At 39.4% G+C, this 21879-nt stretch overlaps 1 protein-coding gene across 1 annotated transcript in view; it reads left to right on the forward strand.

The window, feature by feature from the left end:
• kcnn3 (potassium intermediate/small conductance calcium-activated channel, subfamily N, member 3) overlaps positions 1-21879 on the forward strand; it is a 77942-nt gene that overhangs the window by 33177 nt on the left and 22886 nt on the right. The window contains exons 4-6 of the mRNA XM_011485308.4: positions 9628-9924; positions 12933-13054; positions 15557-15698. Coding sequence (XP_011483610.1) covers positions 9628-9924; positions 12933-13054; positions 15557-15698 — 561 coding nt within the window. The remainder of the gene's footprint in view (positions 1-9627; positions 9925-12932; positions 13055-15556; positions 15699-21879) is intronic.

Raw genomic sequence — 21879 nt, forward strand, 5'->3', positions numbered from 1 at the left:
GGTTGGCCCTGGCTGTTCTCAGACCAGCTTCATTCCCAGCTCTGAAGGCAGCGTTCCGTTCCCTCCAGAGTCTGTGGACGTCTCCTGTCAGCCATGGCTTTTGGTTGGCTCGAAGGGTGATGGTTTTGGTGACTGTGACATCATCCATGCACTTCCTCATGTAGGATGTGACAGTCTCCGTGTACTCCTGGAGATCAGTGATGTCATTGTAGGTGGCTGCTTGTTTGAATATACTCCAGTCAGTGGTGGCAAAGCAGTCCTGTAGAGCCTCAGTAGATCCCTCAGGCCACACCCGAACCACCTTTTCAGCTGGTCAGATGGCTTTGACCTTTGGCCTGTATGCTGGCATTAGCATGACAGTGGTGTGGTCTGAGGCGCCCAGGTGGGCGAGGGGAAGGGCTTTGTAGGCTCCTTTGTGTGCGGTGTAAACATTGTCCAAGATGTTTTTACCTCTTGTGGGGAAGTTGATATGTCCATGGAGTTGTGGAAACACGCTCTTAGGGTTTGCATGGTTGAAGTCCCCGGCCAGGATGAGGAAGGCATCAGGGTGAGCTGTCTGCTGCTCACTGATGTGCTGGTGTAGTTCATACAGAGCCTCACTCCTGTTGGTGGTGGAGCTGGGAGGGATGTATGCTGCTACCAGCAGTATGGAGCTAAATTCTCTCGGCAGGTAGAATGGCCGGCATTTAACGATCATAAACTCAGCCAGGGGGGAGCAGTGTTGATAGACCACTCTGGCATTCCGGCACCAAGCATCGCTGATGTAAACACACAGACCTCATGCCACATTTGTAGAGAGAAACAGATCTAAATATCAACACTTAAACTTATGTACATGTCAGAGTACTCAGAAAAGCAATTTTAAGCTTAGTTTTCTTATATACGTCCTCATCATCACAACAAAGCCACAAGCACATGTTAAAAACACCAAAAAACACATTTTAGGACCTGTAAGCAAGAAATTAAAAGTTAATATTTTAAATATTCAAAACACAACTTTGTTGAATTGTTTAATCCTCACAGGAAAAAGTGTTTTACCCAGAATACCTCCACATTTTCAAATTATCTAGATTTTCTGCTTTAATATTTTGTTTGATTTTTGCTCCTGCAATATTTTTAGGCTTTTAAAATATTCGTGTAATGAATGTGTGTTCTATGAGCATAAAATCAGAGCAAATCTAGTATTTACATTCCTCTTCTTTTCCTATTTGAATACCAAGATTTAGCTATGTACCCATAAGAAATTCTGCTATTTTGTGCTTAAATTGCTTGGGGTTTTTTTCAACATAAAGGACCATACTGTCATCTCATACTGTCCCATACTGTCAAAGTATCCATTTCTAAATCACAAAATGCTGAAATATTTACAGAATTCAAAAACTATGATTATATCATAGAAAGGTTCAATGTTTTTGCATGTTTGTTTGTTCCTTTTCTGTTAGAAATCAAATCTGAAATCAAAGCTGGCAAGGATGTCCCAGTTTTCCAACGGTATTTAAATGCATTTCGGTAACCTGTCCATATGGATGGAAGGTAAAAACAAGGAAAAACTCACTATAGAATTTTTTTTACCAAAACTTCTTTTCCTTATGTGTAAGTATATTTAAATCACTTTCTCTATAAACATATTGTATGTATTTTGATGTTTTTTATTTACAGATTTCCTTGTGACTTATTTCTCTGCATATTCCTCCGTCTTCCCCTGCCTCTGTCCTCTTCATGTAGGGGCAATGGCACTCACTCACCCCCATTGACAGATTACTCTCCTAATGGAATTTAATTATGTATCCCTTCCTTGTGGCGATTTAGCCAGGAAAAGACCAGCAGCGGGAGTTTGCAGGAGGACAGCAGAGGGGGTGGGGGGGTGGAAGGAAAAAAGGAAAAAAGGAAGAGAGAAGCTCCCATTTCCTCCAGTGGTGCTGGAAACGGAATCATCTCTGTTTTGATTTGGAGAAATGTCCTCTTGCAAGACTTTGAACTGGAGTGAAGGATGTTAGAAAGAGGGAAAACAGAGAGACGGACAGAGAAAAGAAGAGTGTACATGACCAGGAGAATTTGCTGCTCAGCGAAGCATGCATAGAAACGTGTTTGTGTGTTTGAAGGGCGTAAAACTTAGAATGAGGACTTCCACTGAAATTCACTCTAGTACATCTCTAACCATTCATAAATCTAACCATGGCCAAAAGGTGTTTTCTTGTGCCTCCTTATTCTCCCTTGATTCTACGGATCTCCTTGCACTTCCCTCTTTTTGACTCCCTTTCTCTCTCACTGGGGATCCTAATTAGGCTTGGCTGCTCTTTGATGTTGTCGCCTTGGCAACAGTCACCATGACGAGGCTGGGTCTGCACACTCTCTCTCAAACTCACTCAGGCACATGCAAACACATGAGTACAGTACACACACTCGCATGCAAATGTGTGTTTCTGAAATCATTAAAGAATAAAGGCGGTGTTTGACCCACGGTTCAAATGGCAGCTCACACAATGACTTAGTTGTTGTGCAAGTGATGCTGAACATGTTTGTTCGTCCTTGTCATCACCGCATGCACGCCCAAGTAACAACAAAAGAAGAAACACCCCGCCATGCAAGATATAGATAATGATGAATTCTTCAGTGAACATATCCACAGGTGGTGGAAGAAGGCAGAGCTTCAATCCGGCATCCTCGCTAAAGAAATCTGTTGGTCTGCAGCTGTCATGCATGCTAAGTCTCCGTGCTTGACTTGCTGCTGTGGATTTTGTTTTCCTAAATAAATGTTTGCAGGGCTAAAAGCCCTTTAGATTGATCATGAGCTAAGTAGCAATTGTTGGATCATTGGCTCTTGTCCAGAGCACCATCTGCTAGACTCAGCTGATCTACTGCAAGGGAGTTCCTCATTTCTCTCATTGTGCCCTGACCTTTCTGTTTGTTCTGTGCAGTCACACTATTCTGGCTCTGAGTCTTTTCTAACGTCTTTTGTACTAAATTTTCACCTTAAAGTTCCACTCCGATCATCATTTGATCATTTTCAAAAGTGTTTCCAGTAGTTTTTTAATTAGAATTATGCAGTTTTCAGTCAAAATCAAAACACCTCTGTTGTTTCCTAGGACATACAGTATATAATCCGGCAGTAGTTCACCAAAAATTCTCCTCTAAATTGTGGGCGGGACTGTTGGTGTTGAGTAAGCCCACACCTATATCCCATCATCCCTTTGTTAACACTCTCTCCCGCTAGCTTACAGCCCCTCACACCCCCAACCTACCATTAGCAGAGCAACAAACAAGGAAAATGTAGAGATACATGGATGTCTACAAGTGAATGCATCAGCATGGAGAGGAGCAGGGAGCTTGTGGCCTCTGTCACAGCTACACGCTTTTTCCAACAACATTATTTGATCTGCTCCTGAATCACAACAATTTGAAAAAAGAAAGTACCGGTACTCAAAAATAGATTTTTAAGCTTAATTTTCTTTATTTATGACCTCCATCATTAGAAAAATGTCACAAAAATATGCTAAAAATTGGATATTTATCGGAGTGGGACGGTGTTAAGACAACACAGTTCACAATTTAAGTTCTTTAAAAAAAAATAAAAAAAAGGTATAATAATTAAGAGAGCTGCAGATTTCCATGCCAGCTCCACACATAATCGGAATCCCTCTGATGTCTTGTAAGAGTTAAATTCCTCTCAAGTCTCAAGATCTATGAGAGATCTGTGAAATTTTCCTCATGTTTATCTCTTTACTGCACTTTATATATCTCTGCGTGGTTCAATCAGCCCCACCGCCGCCCTCTCCTTCTCCCTCAGCTCCCATTAGGATCATCTGGAGGAGGGCCCCTGCAATGAAACCTGCTCTTACTACTTTCTTGTAGCTGCAGCTCCGGTGACAGAATAAAGAGTAACAACAGCAATTACCAACACAAGACAAACACAGATAATGAGGGAAAACAGCAATTAAAGTAACACTGGTACCAAGGGCAGATATTCAGTTGTACTCAAGGGTGAAGATAAGCAATAAACTGAAGGTTTTCTCCAGGGCAGATACTGCAGGTAACACCAAAAATAGTTTTGTCATTAATGAAGGAAATAACCAGTCATTTTAGACAATTTTAGATTAAGAGGTGTAAGAGTTTTGTCTGCATATTGAAAGAATTTCCCTGTTATAGACACGTGAAGGGGATTCACAGGAGTCAAAGGGAGATGTTTGCCGGATTTTGTTTTTATTTTACAGAAATCAACATTTCATCTAGTTCCCAGTTGCATGCAGCATGAAACAAACACACATAAATGCATTTAATTTTTATAGAAGTCTTTTCCTCAGGATAATCTTGTATGCCTTAAGGCCTGTTCACACCGGGACGAATTTCGCCGGCGATTTTCGCCGACGTTTAACGCCTCGTGACTAAACAGAGGGCACCAACGAGAGTGTGCACACCGACGCGAAAAAACGCCACGCGTTAAAGCGTCAAAAAAAAAAAACGCCTCGGGTTCGTTTTTTTTTTTCGACGCGTCGCGTCGAAATCTACTCGACCAATGAGAATGGCGCTTTTGCTCACGTGTCTGGAGCTTCTGAAGTTACAGTAAAACACAACTTGGGGGCGCTCAAACACAAAACTGCCTTGCTGAGCACACATACCAGCGAAGAAGATAGACGCCAAGTAGCGTCTACACAGCCGCGAAGAAATAATGACGGACATTCTAAAATATCCCCGAACCAAGCACCAGTTGGAGCTACTGGTGCTTGAAATGTTCATGTTTTCTTTGTTTGATTCTGATAAGCGCGTAAATACTTGCTCTCTTCTTCTGAGTGAAAAGCGACTTTAAGAAGCGTAAAGTTGCGCAGCGCCACCTTGTGTACAGGAGTATTTCTGTTTACATTAAGCGCCATCTAATGTCAGGGAATGAAATTGCATGTTCACTCCACGTCAGCGAAAATCGCCTGGGTGTGAACACAAAAAACGTGGCGAAAAACGCTGGCGAATAACGCCTGGCGAATATTCGTCCCGGTGTGTACGGGCCTTTAGTCACATGCACTCACACAGGGGTTGACCCGTACAAGTGCTGCAGGCTTTTAGGTTGTCCGGACCCGTCGAAGGTCGTAGAACAGTGAGGTTGTATCTCAAAGGTAGCACAGGTGTGCCTTGCAGTTCCCTTGAGGCTCATGCGGCCACCTTAAGGGTTTCATTGTTGTGCGTCTGGTAAGTGTATTGTGAAAATTCATAAGGATGACGCAAGTTAGATGTGCTTATGGCGTACAGGCAATAAGGTATTAGTAAGATGGCGCCTTACTGACTGTGTGCAAATGCTGCATGCACTGGGCAGGCTTGTAGGACGCTGACACAAAAAGGCTCTGATAGTCTAATTTCCTAAATACTAACAGTCAGGCTGCATGTAAGGAGCGCAGACTTATCACATAAACAGCACTAACGGTCCCTGGTGCAATGTGCAGAATTTTGGGGTATTGAAAAAATGAAAAGTCCTGCTTCTCACCTACTTCACCTTTACTTTACTCTTGCGTGTTGTACAAATGTTTACGATAACCTGTTGTCCGCGGCACGCCATTGAAACAATATGCACAAACATTTTCGCTCTCACTGGGCTCACTGGGTGGTCTACTACTTTAATGTTTCCTTTTGCCCACCTGCGTGCCCCCGTACAGGTTTGCCCATTATTCGCCTTCAGACAGCCCATTTCCCCCTTAAGGGCAGTTGTAACTAAGGTCTTAGTTAGTGAATCCCTCAGAGTTTTTGACAGTTAATGTGTCCTTGGGCAAAACAACGTAATCCCATGTCTGTTATCCTTGCTCAAGTAATCTTAACCAGCTCAAAAAAGAAAATATACACGTATATATATATTTTCTTTTTTGAGCTGGTTAAAATTACTTGAGCAAGGATAACAGACATGGGATTAAGTATATATATATATATATATATATATATATATATATATATATATATATATATATATATATATATATATATATATATATATTAGTCATTTAATTTTTAGGAGTGTGTAGGATTCCTGAATTATGCCTTAAGCAAAAAATGTTGTTGAAAAAACATGTCACAAAAAAGAAAATCTGAGGGATGATGGAACATTTCAAGCTTGACGTTTAAGACAAAGGATTTTTAGATCACATTCTGAATTTAATATTTCCCTTAGATCTCTCCTTTCACTTCTCATGAAAAGTTTGGTTGCATCAGATCTTTTGAAGAAGTAGAGTGGTTAAAAAAACAAACCTGAACAGACCAGACACTGACAACTTGTGACCCACCTCATAACTATGATCTAGTCTCATGTTTAAGGTTTTGTAATAAAACATTCATCAGTATTATCACTATTTTGCTGCCTCTCATCAACTCACCTTTAACTAAATTAAATTCAGAAGTATCAGGAGGGGTGCAGAGGCCCTTTAAGGTGTGAACCTAAACCAGAAGAAGGAAGGGGAAAATAAGCAAAGTCCTTCTTATCAAGAGATTGATTAGGTGACATTCTCTATTAAAGCAGATGTTGTAGCTTGTTTGTCAGCAGCATGTGTTCAAACATCATCAGTGATTTCACTGATTCCTTTTATAATAACCGGAAGAATATGGTTGGTCACAAACAAGTCCACTTATCTGGGTTGTCAAGGATTACTTACTTAAATTTGGTGCAGAATATCACATTCTGATGTCTATTTTGTCACTTTTCTGAAATTTTTACCCAAGCAAATCCCAGTCGTCCTGTTAGCGAGCTAACATAAGGGGAAACCCTGAAGATTCCACTAAAAAAACTGAGACTGTTTGATACTCAGTAAACATTTCAGACTCCACAAACCCTTACTGGAATGCTAAATGTTGCCGTTCATGACAGGGTAATTAAAACTCAGCAAGTGTGGCTTACTTTCAAAGGAGCACTGTTCTCTAAGGCCTGTCTGGTTTGGAAAGTGTGAAAGATGCATGTTAAAGGTTCCAATGTCAGCTTTATAAAAAGCATGTGAAAGTTTTACGTCTTGATTTGATTACAGTACTGGGATACTTTTTGTATGATGTCTGCGTTCTGTGTTTCAGCAAATTAGCACCTATTTTGGAGCAATCAGTTGACCACCTTGAACAGCTGAGTTTTTCTGAATGAGGCCATAATGAAACAAGAGCTCATAAGTTTGAGTTTAGGTTTTTATTTTGAATTCTTGTAAAAATGACATAATTGAATTATGAAAAGCAGAAATCTTGAGGATGAGTGATGATATTGAACAATGTGATAATGAGTGATATTAAAGAGCAGCTGGAAAACGGCCCGGAAAGTTGATGATCAGGAGCAGAACCATGAACGCCGTGAGAATCTATCTCTGGGGTGTCACCATCAGCTGGTTCTGCTCCTGATCAGCAGCTTTCCGGGCCGTTTTCCAGAATGTGAAGGAGAAGGGGGTAGAAAAGGGTTTGCATAACAGCCTGACAAGTGGAGAGACGAACAATGAATTCAAAGAGAGAAAACTGACATTGATTGGATGGGAAGAATAAATAAGAGCCATGTCGCTATTTGACCAAAACAATAAGAAAAACAATGAATGTTTGCAATGACATCATTCTCCGACCTGTACGACTGGATAGCTTTAGTATTACTCACCAATCTTGTTGCACCCTTAATGTTAGGTTGGGGATGTAAGAGACTGTAAGCTAGTGGGAGAGAATGTAAACAAAAGAATGATGGGAAGGGGACGGACAACTCCGCATCAACAGTGCCGCCCACAACTCAAGTGAATTTCTATTGAACTTCTGCCACTCTGCAGAAACTATGTCCTAGAAAATGACATAGAAGACCATTGGGAACGTCTTTACAAACACAAGAGGTGATTGGAGAGGGTCTTTAAATTTAAAACCATTTCAACTATTCAAGCCAGAATTGTCAAATATCAACTGAACCAGAAAAACACTTGAATATTAACTTGTTTGTTTCAGAAATGTTTGAAGTTATCATTCTGTATTAATAGCCTCTGCAGATGCCAGCACCTCTTGTGTCAACAAGTTTCTATCAGATTGCAGCAGGAAGAGGTCCCCTAACAGCCATAGGCACAGTCTCCATCCTCACTCTCCCTGCACTTCTCAGATTTTCATCTTGGTGCACTCAGTAATGTGATCAATGCTATCTTGACTACTTACAAAGTGCTCAGGGTCAAACTGAGAATCTGAACAAAAGTAATGTTTATCTCACTCTGCTGTAGAGAGCAGGCTGATTCATCTGATACATCAACCTACAACACATTAAAATGCAAGCAGCACATTGTGCGCAGGTAGTAAATCGTGTTGATCAGTGCTCTTTTCAAAAACTTAAATTTTCTCCTCTCTAATGCATAAATGTTGGTAAAAAACTCTATTGTAAGCACGTGTGATATGTTTGCAAGATTCAAGCAACAGTGTCAGACAACAAAACAGAGATCTATTGGATATTTTTACATTTCATATGTAGTGTTGAAGGCATGCCATTTGGTCTGTGTGACATTTACATAACAATGATGCACTTTTACAGATTTTGTGTTCAAGATTGGTTTACCATGTAAAGACCCACTCCGATCATCTTTTGATATATTTTAAAAGCATTCCCAGTGGTATTTGGTTTTTAGCCCAAATAAATAAATCTGTGTCATTTTCTTGGACATATTTTCTGCAGAGCAGCAGGTTTTCATCATAAATTCACTTGAGTTGTGGGCGAGACTGTTGGCGCAGAGTAAGCCTGTCCCCTTTTCCCACATCTATCTGTTTACGTTCTCTCCTGCTAGCTTACAGCTCCATACAACCCCAACCTAATATGATGGGAGCAGCAAAATGGCAAATAATATTGGAGTTTTCCAGCTGTACAGTTTGGAGCCAGATGTCAGCTCAGACGAGGAAAGCAAAGACGTACATTGATCTATTTGTCTGCAAGTATGCATCAGAATGGAGTGGAGCAGGGAGCTTGTGGCCTGCAATTGAGGTCCTACATCTGCTCCAAGCTTTTTCCAATTGCATTTTTTCGTCTGCTTCTGATTCACGATTTGAATAAAGAAATACTCAGAAATGCAGTTGAAGCCTAATTTTCCTTATAAATATCCTCATTCGTGAGAAAAATTACACATAAACATGTTAAAAATACAAAAAAAAAACAGATTTTCATCGGAGTTGTTCTAAGGGATGCAAGAATTGTTCTTCAAAATAGCATTTTGCAGCAATGATTATCTCTAATTCTTTCAGTGCATGTTATCCCAGCATTACAAATTTATTTTGTGCTTCTAACGTTTTCTAATAATGGGAGGAACTCATGCGATTCCACCCGGGACTCGACCTTAAATTTTGCTAATGAAGGGAAGGCTTGTACCCATTACGCGGAAGAACTAGTGGATCAGGGACCTTCTTTTAAAGGAATAAATGATGCGGTTTTAGTCATTACAAACCTTCAGAGTTTGGATGACTCAGCAACTCTGGTTTAGTATTAGCAAAACAAGCTCTACAAATGTATAATGAAATGAGCAAGACAAAAGTGAAAAGAGGCTGAACTGCTAGTTGAACAAGTGCCTTTTACAATTGGAGGAGGGACATTTTTTGATGCTGTTTCCTGCGATTATTATATCACTGCTGATAAAATGTGTCATTGATTTGTTTACTCTGGGTATGTCCCTCTTGTCCTTGCAGCTTTTCGTCATCGACAATGGAGCGGACGACTGGCGAATAGCCATGACGATGGAGAGGGTTCTGCTGATTGCTCTGGAGCTGCTGGTGTCTGCAGTGCATCCAGTGCCAGGGGACTTTAAATTTCAGTGGCGGGCACGGCTGGCCTTCTCGTACGCGCCTTCGCAGGCCGAGGCGGACCTGGACATGGTGCTGAGTGTGCCCATGTTCCTGCGCCTTTACCTCATTGCCAGAGTCATGCTTCTACACAGCAAACTCTTCACCGACGCCTCCTCACGGAGTATAGGTGCCCTAAATAAGGTCAGCGAGGCTTCTGCTTCTGTAAAGCATCCATTCACCAGTCAAAGGCTTAGCTGGAGCAAAATGAGTGCTGTAAAGGTATTAAAGTCAAGGAGCCCATCTTCCTGCCTTCTCTCCATTTGTAGCTTAGAAAATATTTTCTGCTCTTGCTAGTCACCGTGTTACTCCATTAAAGAGCTAAGATGGAAGTTGCGACAAATCTTTGATTATATGACATGCAGTGGGAGCGTGAAATGAAAACAAGGGAATAAAATTGGAATATTCAAGAAGACTGCCAAGACGGTAATGATGTTCAACAATTAACATTTTTGTATGATCAGGATGCAGAGATGGCATGTAAACATGCCAACAGTGGGAAAGGAGATGAGCAGCACCACAGATGGGGCAGACTTTTGATGAGGGGTTTAGCAGTTTGGAAGAGTATTGGCGATGGCATTCCTCTGACCCCTCAGGCTCCAAGTGACAGGAAGAGGAGGTGAAGCTGCCATTAAAGTGCTGCTCTAAAATGACAACTCATTTATCATCTGGTTCACCCTTCCAGGGCTCAATCACCAAATGATCCATGTGCTAGAACCTGATGCTCTGCCTCTTTGTGACATTTGAGTTATGAGTAACAGCCACTGTGAAATAAGCTAATTAGTTAAAGACACTACATAACTTAATCTGAGTCAGAGGTCGAGATCTAGTATTGACACTAATCACAGTGAGAATCTTTGAGGACTCCCATGACCAGAAGGAACTACAAAGACTAATTGTTATAAGCAGGAAAAGTTTTTTTTTTTTTGTTTTAATAATCCTAAATCAGATTTACCTCTGATATTCAGTGGCCCTGAAATGCAAATCACATCAAATCATTCAATGTGAAAACATTAAAGATCACAACAACAATTTAAAAGAAAACAAATAATAATGAATACAAAGTGACTTTTCGCGTGTAATTTTCTAATTCGTACGGCCAGTACTGAACTTTTTACTTGCCTGCCCAGACCCGGAGGAAGGGTTAGGGTGACAGTTAAGTTATTACATGCGACCAACAACAATATTTAGCCTTGGACACACTTATGTGCGGGCAATGCAGCAATGTGCACCTTGGCTGCACGTATTCCAAATGGCCAAAATGAATTTCCATCTGTTCCTGTGCTTGGTCACATGTAGCATCAGCCAAAAACAAAACACAAATCCAAAAAAATTTAACATAACATTGAAAACATTTAATAAGAACAAAATAAATTTTGTTCTTCAAAATGAAATGTTAAAGAACAAAAAAATAAAATAAAATTTAAAAAACAGAAAAGGTAGGCATAATGGGACATCACTGATTGGATGATGATTGTCACAAAACAGGCAGACGGCTGGTTCTAATTGCAGCGGGTTTTATTAGCACAGCTAAAAGCCCACAAAGCTAAATCACGGTCAAGCAGGCAGAGGTCGATAACGAGCATGGGAGCATCGGAGCAGAAACAGGAGTAGTCAGGATCCAGGCGAGACACGGGGCAGGTAGCAGGCAAACAGAGTCAGAGACAAAACCGGTGAGGAAAGCAGAAGATCCTATCTGGCTATAACACTCAGTAATGCAGGCAGAGTGACACAAACAATACTTCACACTGAGCGAGGCTCAGTGCAGTGCTTAAGTATGCTGTGATTGATTTGGCAAATGAGAGTCAGGTGTGCAGCACTCAGAAACTGCACGGTGGGGTTGCTGGGAGATGTAGTGCAATTTTAACTCTCCACCGATGACCAGAGGGGGAGACAGAGCTCTGACATCTGACAATGTTCACCTATTCAACCGGAAGTCATTTGGCATAGAAAATCTTCTGATAGACAATATGGTTGTGTCAGAATTCCCTACTCACTATATAGTCCGGACTATATAGTACAAAGTGCGTTCGCCATTCTGTTGTGTTGTCCAAATCTACAATTCCAAAATTGAGTGCCCTAGAAATTTCCCAGAAGTCTCTGTGAAAAACCAGTGTGTATTGATGCTCACTAGATTGGCGAATAAAGACCACAATGCATTGCAAAAAAATGTATTTAAATGAAAATTTTTTAATAACCATCAACCTTTTTGTCTTCAGAAGACAGTGGATTCATATATGATCATCGCAAAATGCTCATTTCAATTAGATTTGAACTGCATAAAATCGATGACGTCATATTCGCCGTTTAAAAAAAAAGAAGACGTAATGAGCATGGTGTCCGAATTGCTTTTAAGATCCAGGGCACTACATAGTCCTGCACTATATAGTCTTTTAGGCTTGAGGCCGCAGCCCCTGCAAAAGCTGGGTGATTGTACAATCAGCTCTTCACCACAGTCTCCACCACAAAACATCCTTATTCTTTCCCTCTTCTTTAAAATTTTAACATTATTTTTATTTAAAAATCATCATCCAATCAAAACCTCCTATGCAGCTTCCATGGAGAACATCTACAACACTTCACAGGCAGTATTTAAGTAAATTAGATCATTTGACAATATTTTTCAGTTAATATGACCAAAAAAGCATCCTGTCATCATCAACCTCATCATGTCAACTGTGTTTTGTTAACATTGTGGTGGGCAATAGTGTTACAGATTGTGTTTTTTTCCCCTTGTGCCTTTAACTCTGCTGCCTGTCTCACATATTTGAGCATAAACTTTGCCACAGGCAACTTCAGTGTTGTCTCATTTTCTGTGAAGTGGTTGAGGACCAGAAATACATCTTTTTGCAGGACCTTTTGGATTATTTAACAGCAGCTTGAAAGAGGAGCCAAGCATAGGTCATGTGAGCCAAAGTAAAATTATGGATAAAATTGTTTGGATAGTTCGCAGCCAATCAAAAAGCTCTCCCACATCATCCCTGTTTGACAAAGTCCAGGCCAGTTTAGCTTTCAGTTGAGACTCCTTCCTTTTGGAAACAAATGAACAACAGTGAGAACTGAATTTGTTTGGAACTGTTCAACAACATACACAAGATAAAGGGTTATTTACATCTTAAATGATAGTTTGCTTCTGTGTGTTTTTGTTTCAGGTCCATTTTAACACACGGTTTGTAATGAAAACCCTCATGACCATTTGCCCTGGGACGGTGCTGCTGGTATTCAGCATCTCTCTTTGGATTATTGCTGCCTGGACCGTGCGTGTGTGTGAGAGGTGAGTGCATAAGAAAATCCATTCAAGTGTTTTGAGTTAAAAGGGTGAAGGCATGTTAGCCTTTGAATTTAACAAACTCTGGTTTGGGACTCTTTTACAAAAAAAGACGACAAGTTCTTTAGAAATGGAAAATCTGGTTAAAAAACGAATTAAAACTGCATTTCTGTATTCTACTTTATACAAGTAAAAAGATGTGAGACTAAGAGGAATGTACGGTAATCACAATTCCTATAACCTATACATAAAATCTGTATTCTTAATCCTCTCTGTGTAATATAAATTTAATTTAGAGGATCCACTACAAAAAAGTCCAACAAAAATACCAGAAAAGTTCTTTATTTGTGATGAAGGTAAACCAAACCTCCATATTTTGTTCCTGAGTTTCAAAAAACCTTCAAAGATCAAATTTTGCAGTTCCTCAAATAACCTGTAGAGCAGGGGTCTGCTACTAGGCTGTGGAGCCACGTGTGGTTCTATTAGCCACGTGCTGCTCTTTAATCCCTCCATTGTGGGTGTTTGGCTTTAAAAAAAGTGGTTTGGAAAAAAATAGTTTAGTAGTTATTTAAGACAGGATGTACTTTAATTTGAAATGTCTTGCTTAAAAAGTGAAATACTGGATCACTTAACAAAAGTTCTGCAATCTGTCAAGTTTAAAATTATTAGTTTAAATCAAATCAAATTTTTGAGTTGAGTTAACCATTATCTCACAATTTTAATTTGATACAGACGGATCAATTTAAATGTAACAATTCTTTTGTTAATTGATCCAAGTTTATGTTTGTTCAGTGAAAATAAATTGAAAAAGGCTTAATGGACACAAAAATTAAAATGAGCTTCGCAGCTCTCATTGGGTTTTGTTCAGTAAAAAACTGGCCCAAATGTTTTTTTTTTAGCGTCAAAGGTTGCAGACCCCTGCTCTGGAGGCTGGTTTCTAAAGGGAGCAAAATCCTATTACTCCCATACTGAAAAGGTCAATTTTCTTCAATAAAATTACCATCTTTTTCTAGTTTGATTTCCCTTTTTTATTATGTTGTTGTTCACCTTTCGGCTTACCCTGTTAGGGGTCTCCAGAGCGAATCAGCTTCCACTGATTCGCACTTCTGGTTCGGCAGAGATTTTTCACGCCGGATGCTCTTCCTGTGGTCATTGTGTTAATCAGGGGATGGTGGAGGAGTAATTTCTGTCTTAGTGGATCCCAAATATGTGAGATAATTTCTCAAGTTGTTTATAGAAAATCCTAGGACATTATTGTAAATTAATCCCTTGTAAACAGATTTGCTCATTGCTGCTCACAGCTCTAGAGTGAAAAACTAGTGGTGGAATTAACTAATGTGGAAAAATATTTGTTTAAGTGATAAATTGCAGTTATTCTTTTGTATTTTTCCTTTTTTTCACTAATGCAGAAGTAAAAGTGACTTTAAAAAATGCAAAATATCTTCCGATTTTCATAGAATTTGCAGTTAAAATTAACTCTGTATCTCTCCATCTGATATAAATAAGTCAGTGATTGTTTTTGCACATAAATTTAACACTAAAAGGAATTGAATGTAAATGCGACAATAACCAAACCACACATGCAGCTGTGCAGGGTGGTCAGGTTTCTTAAAGCCATGCGTTGGTTTTCCCTTCAATAGGAGGGAGATGCTGCACTCAGCCTGGAAGTTGAGGAGTTTTCATTTTTGTGGCTTGCCGTCTGCCCACTACACTTACTGCTCTACACACTTCCTCGTTCTGTCTGGACCCGTTCTCACATACACAAACACACAAAACACCGAGTCATACACACACCTGCTGTGCTCTGCTCTCTTCTCTTCACTCCTTCTCAACTCATAGCTGGCTTGACTCTTAAAAAAAGCCATGCTGCTCCTGTAATATGTTACATTACGACTTCAGCTGTCACAGCAGACGGGATTTCACCAAATAAGGCTCTGAAACATTTTTAAGATAAATGTTAAGACACTGAAAATGAGATATTATTTCTTGTATTTCATATTCAAAGACTGATCATTCATTTTTAGAGTTACTTTATCTTTTTATACGATGTGAAATGAATGATTTAGGGATTCTTTTTTCAGATAGGAGATAAAAGGTTATGGGCTGGCTGTTGAAAAGCATTTCTTTGACTTTCTAAATCCGATTTTTAAATTATCATGAGAAAAGATGAAAGAGTTTCATGCAGGGCTTTAAAAAAAAGATCTGAAGTTCAGTGGCATGGTATAAAACCCACATTCAATGTATCTGCTGCAAACATTATAGGCAAAATTCCTTAGCTATTTTGTTGAAAAAGCTGCAGCTGGTTTGATTGCCAGGGCAACTGTTGTAAGTGAGCCAGAAATGGTAGGGTAGGAGAAATTGTGATGAATTATGTTCCATATCAGACAAAAATTGCAGGACTCATCTTTTAGTCATGACACCCATATTTGCAGACGAACCCAGGCCAGCCATGTTTTCCCTTATTATGAAATCGTTTTCTGTTGGCTGACTTTATCCGTTTCTCCCCAGGTATCACGATGCACAGGATGTGACCAGCAACTTCCTGGGAGCCATGTGGCTTATCTCAATCACTTTTCTATCTATTGGATATGGAGACATGGTTCCACATACCTACTGTGGCAAAGGAGTTTGTTTGCTAACAGGCATTATGGTCAGTACATTTCCTGTCCTTCCTCTTTCTGCCTTCGTTTCACCCTCCCTGAGGCAGTGTCCTTGTTCTGTTCAAAGGTCAACAGATTAGAGTTGATGCTGTCATTTGTGAGCGAGAGGGGAAAAAAATCTGCCTGCGTAACGTGGGCAATCCTCTCTGAATTAGCCTACATCTGTGCTTGTGTGTTTTGGGTACGTAGGCGTGCAAACAAGAGCATGTTAGGGCTCTGAGTGTATTTCAGTGTGTGTTATTCCCTCGTCTGTCCTTGTTGCATAATGAAGGTCCTACCTTTCAATGTGCCATGTCCTCCCACTCTCGCCTTCTCAATTTGTCGGTCCTTTTTTTCTTTCTCTTTTTCCTTACTCTCACATTTTATCAAATTCTTTCTGTTCCTCCATCTTTTCCTTCTCTCTGTCTGTCTCCCGTTTCCCTGAGGCCACGCATTTATTTCTATCCGCCATCCATCTGCTAGTGTGAGTGTTTAAGCCACTGAATTTTTCTGCTTTCTTTACAATGCAAAGGGTTCTCTCCTTCCCCAAAAATTGTTTTTTCATCTAATATCTGCCCTCAGCTTTTAGTCTGTTTTACATCTATGTTCCCATACCCTTTTCTTTCATTCAGAGTTATTTGAAGACCCGCTCCAACGTTTTTGGTGTTTTTAACAAGTCACTTTTCTGATTATGGAGGACACATATAAAGAAAATTAGGCTCATATTTGCATTTTTAGTTGTTCCTTTATTCAAATCTTTGTGAACCAGGAGCAGGCGAAAAAAATGCAATTTAGAAAAGATTTCATTTGTGATGTAGAGAATACGCTGAGAGGGCCACAAGGTCCCTGCTCCACTCCATTCCAATGCACATTTTTGTTGCACTGGTAATGTTAGGCTGGGGTTGTGTGGAGCTGTCAACTAGCAGGAGAGAACATATGGATGACAGGAAGTAGAGGTGGGATTACTCTGCGACAACAGTCCCTCCTGCAACTCAGAGGCGAATTTCTGATGAACTCCTGCCGCTCTGCAGAAACTATGTCCTAGAATGCAACACTTTTCTTTTTTATTCGAGCAAAAAAATGCATAATCATAAATAAAAGACCACTGGGAATGTTTTTTTTACCATTGATTAAAAAATGATGAGAGTGGGACTTTGAAAATGCAAGAAAGTAGTTCAGCTAAATGTCACACAACCTCAGAATTAAACGTGTCTGTGACTGTGCCAGCTTTTTCTTCATGTTTTTACAATCAAAATGAAAAGATTGGAGCTCCATAATGTCATGCTGTCTTGGAATCCCAGTCTCACTCGATGTGGCTCATGTGTGAAGATGCCACAAGGGAGAAAAGTGAGAGGGTAAAATATTTAAAGAGAAAACAAAGGTTTGCAACTGTTCAAGTAATGCTATACTGACTTTATTTTCATTTTTTGCAACTCTTTGACTCAAGGTTACTTTGTTCCATTTTTTACATTCCTTGCAAAAAACAACTTACTTGCTTGGATAAAGGTGACTTTTTTTATAAATGAAGTCAAATAAAAAAAAAAGGGGAATTCAAAAGAAATACTGTCATTCGTCCGTTTACTGTTGCCTCAGCAACCATTGATTTTACATCAGTCCTGTATATTTTTATGTTTGAAGAAACTATTTGAACGGTATGCATTTTAGGCAGATGAAAAACTTGTTGCAAAGATTTTCTTAAAGTCTACTAAATATCCTAAATATAAAAAATCTGAAATTTTGCTAAATGTTCCTTTTGAATTAAACCAGAAAAAAACGGTTTAGGCTGCATAAGTGTTCGTGCACACCATTGTAGTGTTACATGCATACAACATGTGTGTTAGCAGATAAAAAACGCAGATGGATTGTTCACTGGAAATGTCATATTCTCATTTATGTTTCCAACCCTTCACAATTAGATGTACATTTCTAGGCATTTTTGGATCAAGAAAGTAAAATTGAAAACATTTTTTGCAACTATAGACTCAATGTTATAACTGCTCTACAAGAAAATCTGCTTTGCACAATTGTTTGCATTTAAAAAAATGCATGCATACATTCCAAAGGACCGTGCTAAAAACTATTCACATGCAGCAAAAATCTAGACATGTTATTCTTTTTTAGTACTTTGATAAAATGCCAGATTACATTTACAAAAGGTTTTTAAAAAAACTACATGGTGTGCTGCTAAGCTACAGTAAGGTAGTGCGATAATTGATGTTAAATTACAAGTGGACGAGGTGCGGCTCGTAATGTGTTCAAAAATGTTAATTTGTGATTGAGGTTAAAACCGAGAAATACTTGTCCTCTTTTTAATAAAGAAAAAAACACTGTGAATGCAAGTAAACATGAAAAATGAACTTCTGCATGGTTATGGTCAGCCTCATAACCACTAATGTGGTTACGAGTCAAATCACTTCCTCATTTATTAATTCTGTTCAGTGTAAGCTCCGCTGGCCACGGCATGTTTTGCATGCTGCACGGTTTCAGATCAATCTAGGTCAAAGGAGCCTTTAGTAGGCAGTAAAAGCAGAATTCAAAGGACAGCATGCTTTAAATGTTAAAAAAATAGCTCAAATCCAAAAATGCAGAGACACAAGATTGTCAGCACCACTTCTGGACAAAACAATTTGCCACAACTCATTTGTTTGTTCGTCACCTGATGGGGTGTCACACCTATATGTGTGGTACATACAATAAATGGATTCTCGTCCTTTAGTGAGCTGTGGTAAGGCCGACTAAATGACGACCTAAAGACAATCCTGCAGCTATGCTAAACTCTGCATACAAAGGTGCAAACCGATAATGCCATCTCTGCATTTTTCTGCCATTGTCGTCACATAATTCCTCTTAATAGGGTCGTCCAGCTGCTGCCCTCAGCTTAGCGTTTGAGGCTTTTCTTTAAAAACATCTTTTCAGCACCTCTTTAAGCAATGTAATCAAACTGAGGGTAGAGGTCAGTGCAGCACAAATTGGTTAGGGGTTTTGATCTATCACAATAGAGATAGGATTCTGTTTTATAGTTGTTAAGCCCTCATAAATTACATTTTAAGATAAATACGAAAAAAAAAGAAAGGGAACATGAATAGACATTTTTCCTGTGCTGCAATTTCAAACCTTTTAAAAACGTCCACATTCTTGTTCTAAGTCTGAATTTATGTGCACAAAAAATATGCTTAAAAAGTATTTAAAGACCCACTCCAATCATCTTTAGATCTATTGTAAAAGCGTTTCCAGTGGGCTTTTAATAACGATTATGCCGTTTTTCGCAAAAATCTAAAAACACGTCGTTTTTTTAGGACATACATGCAGCTTCTGCAGAGCGTCAGTTGTTCATCAGAAATTTGCCTATGAGTTGTGGGCAGGACTGTTGGCGCAGAGTAAGCCCGCCCGCATTTCTGTTTGTCAATGTGTTAACACCCTCTCCTGCTGACTTACAGCTCCTCACACCCCCAACCTAACATTACAGTACAACAGAAATGGCAATATTAGCATCAGAATGGAGCAGAGAAGGGTGCTTGTGACTTGCCGATTGTAGCTTCTACATCAAAACTACAAGCTTTTTCAAATAGCATTTTTTCGTCGGCTCTTGATTCACAATTTGCACTTTTTAGCTTAATTTTCTTTACATAGGTCCTCCATCTTTAGAGAAATGCTACAAGAACATGTTAAAAACACTAAAAACACAATTTTCATAGAAGTGGGTCTTTTAGAGGCACACATTCTTTGAAAAAGCAATTTAATTATGATTTGATTTAAATAGAAAAAATCTCAAAGGAACTTTCTTTTATTTTTTTAATGATTTTTTTGTAATTGTTTCTTTTGATGTGCAATAAATGATTGATGTGTATTCCCAACCCTATATCTACCAAAATCTCACTGTCCATTCTCTCACCTGCTTTTCTCTCTGTGTGGTCCAGTAAATGTGAGGATAAACACACTTTCAAAGACACACGCAACCTTTTATTCACCTGTTGAATCATCCAATGGAAGTTCAAGAAAGAGTACAACTCTTCCTGTAAAGTGCTCACATACACCCCCGCCCACACACACTCACAAAAACACACGTAGACAGACATAAAACAAGGGGTGGATACAGATTATCTCAAACCCATTTCAACAGACTGCATCCCCCACACAACACCGGCGCAGAACCTGACACACACACACACTCACTCAAGACTCCCACACACCCTCTCCTTTCCTGCCACACGCACAAACATGCTCTCCTCAGAGTGGTCAGGGTTGTTTTTTTTTATTTTTATGCTCGTCATGCTGTTAGTGGGCATAGGGGTAGACAGTAAAAGATGCGTCTTCTACCTGTGAGAGACAAGATGCAGCAGTTTGGAAAACAGCGTGGAGGGGACTTTAGGGAGTGAGAAGGGGGCCGCTAGGATGACAGGTTGAGGCAGAAAACATGATGTGACTTTTTTTGTGCTTCATTGAGAATTACTGTAATGAGTTTTCTATATAAGAATATCTCACTGATGTTACTATGACAACATGTGAAGGGCCAACAATATTGGAATATACCACTGTCCTGAAGCCTACTGGGGGTGTTTCAGGTGTTGTTCTGCGCGTGTGGGTGTGTATTGTTGCCAATGGGTGGATGGTGGAACAGTAGAGTGCTATCAAAAGCTGTTAACACAGCTTTTATCCTTTATAGCTCTCTAGCCAAAATTGAGTCATGGTGGATAATGTGTTGTGCAGTTATCAGCAAAACATAAAATCTGAAAAAGTGGACCTCATGATTGTGTTTATTAAAGATTGTGCTAGAGGATCGTTTTTTTATTGGTAAATATCTATTAATAGTTGCCAGTACTTTAATAAAAGACTAATAAAACGGCCTATGTGTTCACCATCCATGCTCTGCAATGATATATGTGTCCTCTTCAAAAACAAATTCCATGAAAAATTTGTTTTAACATTTTTCCATCTCATGTTTTCTTTCTGTATTTACTAAAGCTTAAGTTTCAAAATTGGTAATCCCAATATTAATATATTTTTAGCAGAGCGAGTTTATATACACTTAAAAAATAAGGTAAAAAAGGAATGCTCAAATGTCTGTAAGACCAGGATGCACAGTGTGATTTCTAGGAATCAAAAATACTGAGGGGCCATTTTAAAGCCCTCCTTTACCTTTAGTATATGTCCAAAAAAGGATTAAATATTTTAAAGATCAATGTTTTTGTATAAGATTTATACATTTACGGTCAAATTCAAGTCTTCATTTATGAAAGGAAAGAAACAGTATATAGCTGTGTTTTCATTGACTATGAAATTGCACAAATTGGATTTGCAATAATAAATTTGCCTAATGGAAACACCACAATTTCGGAAAAAAAAAAGTTTTGGTGCTTGGAGGAGGTGTTTTAGAGGCATATCAAATTTGACATATTTAGCAAAACTGCAAAGGAGACACTTTTTTCAAATCAAAGAGTTATGTGACCAATAACTCTGCCCAGGTAGCCAGTAGATAGCGATGGCAATGCACTTACTGGTAGGAACTGGGTGCCTTGGGCACAGCAGGCACCACAAGAGGTCCCACATCATCACACAATTCATCAAAAGTTGAGCGTGCCATGCAGAATTTTTGGATCTACAGCTCCTCTGTAAAATGACCAACCAAAATTTCCCGAAATCGCTTCATCCGTAGCTGCTCCCACGTGTAAGAAGCTTGCCGCTCCATGGCCTGAATAAAACATTGATATCTCCCTTGATAGAAGATGATGAACCCTTGGTGCCGTGGCAGAAATTAAATTTAGCTGCTCTAGTATTGTTCACATCTGACGCCATGTTTTTGAATGACTTATCACGTGAGTTGGTTTGTGTTAATCGCATAATTATGATTTTAATGAAACTGTTTGTTATAAAATTTTGCGGACATGAGTAATGGAAATGCAGCTATTGAGGTTTTATGCCTAAATGTGTAAAATAAAGACACTTCCCTTAATTTAGTTTAAAATATAAGAAAGAAAACCTGCAAAAACAGAAGTTAGGCTAAGTAATTAGTGTGAACTTATCTAGTGCCTGTGAACACACACGCTGATTGCGGCTCCATTGCCATGCATGCTGGCAACCTGTGATCACCAGAAGTAATGTTGGGCTTAGTGTCTTACCCAAGTACACTTTGAAACACGGGCAGGCTGGGCAGAAAGTGAACCTGTGATCCTCTGATCAGTGTTGGCTCCTCAT

Source organism: Oryzias latipes, chromosome 16 (assembly GCF_053564925.1).
Source record: "Oryzias latipes strain Hd-rR chromosome 16, Olatipes_Hd-rR_3.1".
Classification (NCBI taxonomy): Eukaryota; Metazoa; Chordata; class Actinopteri; order Beloniformes; family Adrianichthyidae; genus Oryzias; species Oryzias latipes.